Source organism: Stegastes partitus, unplaced genomic scaffold, assembly GCF_000690725.1.
Source record: "Stegastes partitus isolate 25-593 unplaced genomic scaffold, Stegastes_partitus-1.0.2 Scaffold1192, whole genome shotgun sequence".
NCBI lineage: Eukaryota > Metazoa > Chordata > Actinopteri > Pomacentridae > Stegastes > Stegastes partitus.
In genome coordinates, this window is record NW_007578923.1 from 225,307 (window position 1) to 233,178 (window position 7,872).

The window sequence follows — 7,872 nt, forward strand, 5'->3', positions numbered from 1 at the left end:
GGTGGCAGCATCATGATGAAGCACGGCGGTGGCAGCATCATGATGAAGCACAGCGGTGGCAGCATCATGATGAAGCACGGCGGTGGCAGCATCATGATGAAGCACGGAGGTGGCAGCATCATGATGAAGCACGGCGGTGGCAGCGTCATGACGTGTATATTTCTTGGTTTTTGATGTTTTTATGTTTTTACTGATGTTCCAGTCGCCTTTGCTGCTGTACAGTGTATCTGCGGTGGAGTCAGTAGAGGATTATCTCATCCTGTCCTATAGATTACATACAGTAATGAACTGCTGCCTCCACTTGGACCCATGTGTCGTAGTGACCCAGTCATACGGTGCAGCTCTAACACAGGATGTTGTCTGATTGGAGACAGTGTTCAGGACATTTTCACTGCTCTTTCTCAATCTGAACAGTTTCACTTTCTGCCTGCCTCTTGCGCCCGGCGACCGTCACTCTAATTGTTGTTTTATTCTTGTTGTCGGGCTGTAAAAGCGCACTAATGTGTTCATGCATGGAGCTCACGTTGCTGCCTTCGAGGCTCCAATCTGTGAACAAACGTCTGTCGTGCAGTAAACTCCACAGAAGAACGAAATGCTGGCTGACTGCAGCCTCGTCGTATCTGTGGGTGTTCATAGGTCTGTAACCGGGACGTTGCTGAGGAAAACAACACCGAAGCGACTCAGAAACGGGATCAGAAGCTACAGAACGGCTTTAATGTGCAGCAGGCTGGACGGTTTGTTGATGTACGTGTTGTGTTTTCAGGTGGGCAGGGATCCGGCCATCCATGTGTGGGACATCCAGACTCTCAAGTGTCTGTCGTTGCTGAAGGGGTTTCATCAGAGGGGAGTGTGTGCGCTGGACTTCTCAGGTACCAGAAAACCAGGACATGAATCACACCACACCAGAACTTCAGTAGTCAGGACCAACACCAGTGAAGTTTGACGATGCTCAACCAACCAATGAAATGACTGTATTTCAACACCAACTCTTTTATTTTGAAAAATCCTGGGAGGGAACTTTAAGTAATAAAATAGATGTTACAGGTTTTTAAAACAATATAGTACCTATAGATTAGAAAACAATCAACATTTTTAAGGTGGGTCATGTTTCTAATGATTATTTTTCATTCATTATGAATCTGTCGATCATTTCCTTGATTAACTGATTAGTTATTGTCGATCAGTGTTCCCCACATCCCACGATGACAGTGATGATGTTCAGTTTGCTGTGATAAGGGAGGAAAGAAACCAGAAAATATTCACATTTAAGAAACTGGAAAAACAGAATTTAGACTTTTTTTCCCATAAAAAAGTCACTCAAACGGATTAGTTGACAATTAATTAGAATAATCAATCATACACACAATAGCACCCAGCTCACATTATGAGATATTTCTAAGTTAGCCTAAACGAGCTAAGTTAGCCTAAACAAGCTAAGGTAGCCTTTGTGAACCTTGTGACCGCATGAACTTTGTGAAATCAGAAAATATTCACATTTAAGAAGCTGGAATCAGAGCGTATAGACATGTAGACACTGAACGATAATGTTGATAGCATGCTAATGTTATCAGCAGCACCCAGCTCACGTTATTAGCTTTCTCTACATTAACCTAAACAAGCTAGCCTGTTGGAACTTTGTAAAATCAGAAAAAATTAAATTTATGTATCTGGAGTCACAGAATTTAAATGTCTTTTCTTCATAAAAGTCACAGTAAATGGTCTGAGGTTGTCAGCAGCACCCAGCTCGCATTATAAGCTAATGCTACATTAGCCTACACCAGGCAAGTTAGCCAAAACAAGCTAAACTAGCTTTTGTGAACCTTAACACTTTATAAAACTTTTGAGCTTTGCAAAACCAGAAATTATTCACATTTAAGAAGCTGGAATCAAAGGATGAAACACTGAGTGGTCATTTTGATAGCATGCTAATGTTATAAGCAGCAACAGGCTCACAATATGAGCTACGTTAGCCTAAACAAGCTAAGTTAGCCTGTGTGAACTTTGTCACTTTGGTGAGAGTCACTCAAACCAATTAAACAATTATCAACATAGTTCATCAGTTTCATTAAAATAACTGCACACACTTTGCATTTAGATTGTTTCAATGTTTTTTTTATGTTAGAAAGTAAAACCTGTTGATTATAAAACGCTTTGTGTTTGTTTACAGCTGATGGGAAAAGTTTGGTTTCTGTGGGAATCGATGACGGACATTCGATTGTCGTCTGGGACTGGAAGAGAGGAGAGAAGCTCGCTACTGCCCGGTACTGAAAATACTACTGCAAATACTACAACTAGTACTACAACTAGTACTACAACTAATACTACAACTAATACTACAACCAGTACTACAGCTAATACTACAACTAGTACTACTGCTGTACTGCTGTTAGAACTGCTGCTTTGACTAAAGGCCCATCAGAAGATCTACTGAGGACTATAACAGATCAGCTGTTCACAAACCCAGCTCGCTGGTTTCCTGCATCAGTTTGTTCTTCATGTTTTCTGAACTGTTCTGGATGTTCTGGTTCACCTTCGCCTGCTCTCAGTGTTTTTTTAATTAACCTTTTATGCTGTTTTTGAAAGCTGCCATTTCAGTGACTTCCTGACGCGACACATAACAGCCTGAACCCTGAACTTCTTCACACGACAAATCCCAATTTAAAAAGTACGAGGTCGTGTTTTATTCAGTTTAGAGGTGCTTGAACTTGAATCCCATCTTCTGCTGCTTTATGCTTTGTCTCTGGACACTTTCAGATTTAAATATTATATTTTTTTTATCCCACGGCTTTCATTTCTCTACAGATTAGTAACACAAAACATGACATCTATGATTCCTGAGATTCTGCCATGAAGTAGTTAAAATGAGCTCCACCTTCACCAGCTACAGCATTAACGTGATCTACACTGTAACTCCAAGCAATGTCGGAGCAAATTTGTAGATTAAAGGGATTTTATTACCCTTAAAAGGTTAAAAATCCAACAATTCTTTCTGTTTGTATATTGTCTTGCTCTGATAAATGGTGTTTTTTGGTGATATATTTTTAAAGATGAGGGTTTTAGGGTTCAGAGGTTCATGCATGAATGCAGCATAAACACTTTAAGTGATCAGAATTTAACATTTACCTTCTTCCATATGAACACACCATCATTTGGGACCCATGTCATGTGTTTTTCCTGCCGATGCTGTAACTGTGTCTCTCCTGCTTCAGGGGTCACAAGGAGAAGATGTTTGTGGTGAAGTGTAACCCCCTCCTGATGGACAAACTGGTCACTGTGGGAATCAAACACATCAAGTTCTGGCAGCACGCAGGTACAGCAGCAGGCGGGACTTCCTGTTTTCTGGCATCTGAGGTTCTTTCTCTCCACCAGTTCGTCCTTTGCTGACCTTTTGCTGCTGCTGCTGCACAAACCACAAAGAAAAAACTACGTCTAGCATTTATAAAATGTTTTGACATTTAGACCTTTGGTTTGACGTTAAGAGTCGCAACTGGAAGAAAAACAACAGTTATTTATGGTGGTTTGCCAGAATGCTGCAGTTTGGGTCAACGTGTGTCTGATTCAGTTGGACACACAAACTATACACATATTTACCTTTTTTGGTCTATATAGACTTAGAAATCAAAGACAAAAAGATTCTCCTGGACTTCTTTTTTAAGGTCCAGTTGTGTTTTACTTTAAGATTATCACGACCTGGACAACGGAGGATCTACACAGATGTTCTCCTGCTAATAGCTAATTCTGCTACTTTCAATGCTGACAAACTTTACTGAACCTAGAAAAGTTTTATTGACAATAAAAATGTCTTTTAGAGCGTCCTAGCCTAGCAGCCACCTCTGAGGCTGAAAAACAAAAGTGCTGAAAACTGCAGTTCCACAAATGTCCACTTGAGGCAGCTTCAAAAGCGAGTCAGTCCCCAATAGAACTCAGTGTTAAAACGTCTAATTTTACAGGAGAAATAAACGTGTTTACAGACAGGTACCAACAACGGTTTTGGTCTCAATAGCTACTTGTCTTATTTATCTTATTTCAGGCATCTTTAGGAATGTTTCTGCTTCACTCGTAGCATTACTGTGACGATGAAAACACAATCTATCGGTCAGCACTGCTTTAAATTAGAGGAAGTTGTCTCAGTTTTGTGGAGCCACAATGTGAGGCTTTACTTTAATAAACAAAAAACAAGAAAAGTTAAGTTTATTTCCCAGAATTCAACGGTTTTGCTGTTAAGTAGCTGATGTGACGTCCCTCTTGGCCTCCAGGTGGCGGTCTGACCTTCAGGCGTGGTGCGTTCAGGAGCGTCGGCCGGCCGGAGACCATGATGTCGGTGTGTTACGGTCGCAGCGAGGCGCTGGTGTTTTCCGGCGCCGCCACCGGAGACGTTTACATCTGGAAGGAACCGCTGCTGCTGAAAACGGTGAAGGCCCACGACGGGCCGGTGTTCGCCATGTTCTCCCTGGACAAGGTGAGGAGCAGGAGGACAGGTGTGAACCCTGTAATCTGTGTTTTTACATTCTTGTCTCTGCACTTTAACTGAAGTGAAGGTTCAGGAGGCTGCAGGGTGGCTCAGTGGTTAGCACCGTCGCCTCGCAGCTAGAAGGTCACCAGTTTGCGTCCTGGTATCTTCCTGCGTGGAGTCTCCATGTTCTCCCCATGCAGCGTGGGTTCTCTGTGGGTTCTCCTGGGGGAGAGAAGCTAACAGATATAAACAGAAGCTAAGTTTTGGTTTCACTAAAGCTTAACAGGCGACATGAAAACACAGTAACCCTCCCAGTCCTTGTTACTGGTTTACATTAAAGTCTCCAACGTCTCTGAATGTCCCTCAGTTTCTACAGAGGTCTCACCTGTGGATCAAAGCTAATGGTAACGCTAGCCGACAACGCGCTAACGCTGAAGATTTTCCTATAGCTGTGGGGACATCGCCGTCAGGAATAACGTTAATCCACTGGGCGGTCAGCTCCTCAGATGCATGAGGCCTCTCCTGTTCACTCCTGCAGCAGAACATCTGGTGAACTTTGAGACGTTTTAGAGTTCAGCAGAAGCAGCTGTAGAAGGTGAATAAACCTGCTGGACTGAGAGTCCAGAGGCATTCTCACAGCTTTTGTTCTACATTCTAAGTTTTCAAGATGAACAGTTTGAGCAGACGGGACTTGAACACCTTTACGAGTTAGATGAAGCTCAGCATCGTGTCAGCTGTCGTCATGCTTCATGTGATCGAGGCGAACAGGTGTCGGCTGAACAGGTGTCGGCTGAACAGCGCGACGCTCCTCCAGACGATCCTCCTCCTACGAACCAACCTGTCGGCTCACTGTTTGTGTTCCGTCTTTGTGAGGATCAGATTTGGTTTTAGATGTGAGGACGGACGCAGGAATCAGTGAGACAGTTCAGAGCAAACCTTCAACCAGCTGTTTGACTGGAATCTGTTCACTGTCACAACAACACAGTTTTTCTGCTCCACAAACACACATGTAGTTGCTTTGTGTGTCCTTCTGGCTGTTTTGGTCTTTGTGTTGTTGCTCTGATTCCTCCTGGTCAGTTTTCATCCGTCTGCAGCCGACTTGCATCTTGTTGTATTTGTTGTGCACATCTTTGCAGTTGTTTTATGTTTATTTGTAATTGTTTGTGGTCGTTCTGTGTCTCTAGTTTAGTGTTTGTGTGGGTTGTTTGTAATATTTTGTGGGTTTTTTGTGGTTGTTCTGTGTGTTTTTGTACCCGTGCACGTCTCTTTCTAGTCGTTTTGTGTTTTTTCTGTATTTTTTGTGTCACTTTTACTTGTTTCGTGTCTCTTTGTCGTCGTTTTATGTTTCTTTTCAGTTGTCTTTGCTTGTTTGTCGTCGTTTTGTGTTTCTTTGAAATCGTTTGTGTCTCTTTGTGGTTGTTTTGTAATAGTTTGTGTGTTTTGTGGAATTATTTTCGCTCTATGTTGTGAAATCTTGAGTTTAAACATTTATTTGACAAAGAAAAGCCTCAATTAGTCTCATCGAATCATCACATTTGAGAAGTTTTAACTAAAAACAACCTTTTTTCTCCTCTCACATGTCCTTCCTGGTTTGAACACTGGCTGCAGTTCAGCTCAGTTTACTGGAAAAATCCCAGAATTTCTGTCACGTGACGGTTGGTTGCAGCTTCGTCAGTCACGGTTTTACAGTTGCACCCGTGAGCAGAGAATTTTTTAGCTTTTTACAGAATTTGATTTGAGCTAACGGTTAATTTTTTTTGGCATTTTTTAAAGTATCAGGATTTGAAGCAGAGATTTGGTAAATTTAACTGAGCAGCACAGGTGAGTAGTTCAAGGACCGTCCGGTGTTTACAGTTTCTGGCTGTTAAACGGTGTCATGTGGGCGATTCCTGCTGTTTTAAAGCTGCTGTCAGGCTGTTGGTTTGAAGCGTGTGGATGTTGTTGTGACACTGAAGAGAAAACAGACTCCTGACATCAGAAGCATCCAGCAGCTGATCTCCGGCTGAGTGGGAGGACGAGAACAGAAACCTGTCGGAGACGACGGCGAGACCGAAGGACGGCTGCACACGACGACGAGAGAGGAATCAGAACCGGTGCTCAGCTCTGGTTCACTATGATCTGCTCGCTGACGCCACGATTTATCCTCAGATATCGATGACTGTGTCGTCAATGAGTCGAATAGTTTCAGGGCTTCAGGAGGAGAGCGAATAATAATGTGGTGGTCGGTGATGTCTCTTTGTGGTTGTTTTGGGTGTTTTTGTTATTTTGTGTCTTTTTGTTGTCATTGTTTGTCTCTTTGTGGTAGTTTTGTGTTTCTTTGTGGTCATTTTTGTCTGTTTGTGGTTATTGTGTGTCTCCTGTTGGTTCTTTTGTGTCTTCTTGTTGGTTGTTTGGTGTCTTCTTGTCGTAGTTGTGTGTCTCCTCGTAGTCGTATTTTTACCTGCACCGATGTTGCGCTCTGTTTTCTGGTATTAACTCACTTCATCTCTCCGATCTGTTTCCTAACCTCATCCATCTGTCTCTAGATATTGATGAAGCTCTGTGTGATCAATAAGTTGACCTGTTTGTGTTCAGGGCTTCGTGACCGGAGGGAAGGACGGCGTTGTGGAGCTGTGGGACGACATGTTCGACCGCTGCCTGAAGACCTACGCCATCAAGAGGGCAGCGCTGTCTCCGGGCTCTAAAGGTGCGTTTACACAGAAATAATAACTTTAATACGTTCTGAATGTGAGGAATTAACCGTACGATCAATAAACCTACAGGATAGTACAGCTATATGTGTATTGTGGGTGAGGATGCTGAAGTCTGCAGCGTCTTGGTGAAGTCAAACACTGACTGAAGTTAACTTTGTCAGTTTTTGCTGTGTTCCTGCTCTGACAGACCACAGATGCTTTTGCAGCAGTGACCTCTCCTTTGTGTGTTTTATATTGAATTAGTGTGAACATCATCTGTGTTTAGGATCCTGTTATTATAAATCTATCATTTACAGTAGAGTGTGTGCTGTCCAACGCTGCCACCATGTGGACACGAGGTGACACGCGTCTGTGTTTTAGACAAGAGGACAGAAATACATCAGGATGATAGTCAGCAAGACGACCACAGAGACACACGACAACCGCAGAGAAAGAAACGACGACAAAGACACACAAACAACCACAGAGACAGAAACACACAGAAAGGACCACAGACAGAGAAGAAGCACGAAAATAAATAGACTGAGAGACTTGAAATGCTCACAGGGACACAAACGATGACAAAGAGACACAAAACCACCACATAGAGACACAAAACCACCACAAAGAGACACAAAACCACCACAAAGAGACACAAAACCACCACAAAGAGACACAAAACCACCACATAGAGACACAAAACCACCACAAAGAGACACAAAACCACCACATAAAGACACAAAACCA

General features: G+C 42.8%; 1 protein-coding gene across 1 annotated transcript in view; it reads left to right on the forward strand.

Moving 5' to 3' along the window:
* The window catches only part of LOC103368688 (echinoderm microtubule-associated protein-like 6), a 79,945-nt gene that overhangs the window by 49,883 nt on the left and 22,190 nt on the right, over positions 1-7,872 (forward strand). The window contains exons 16-21 of the mRNA XM_008297129.1: positions 764-869; positions 2,168-2,261; positions 3,210-3,310; positions 4,257-4,459; positions 7,028-7,139; positions 7,334-7,368. Coding sequence (XP_008295351.1) covers positions 764-869; positions 2,168-2,261; positions 3,210-3,310; positions 4,257-4,459; positions 7,028-7,139; positions 7,334-7,368 — 651 coding nt within the window. The remainder of the gene's footprint in view (positions 1-763; positions 870-2,167; positions 2,262-3,209; positions 3,311-4,256; positions 4,460-7,027; positions 7,140-7,333; positions 7,369-7,872) is intronic.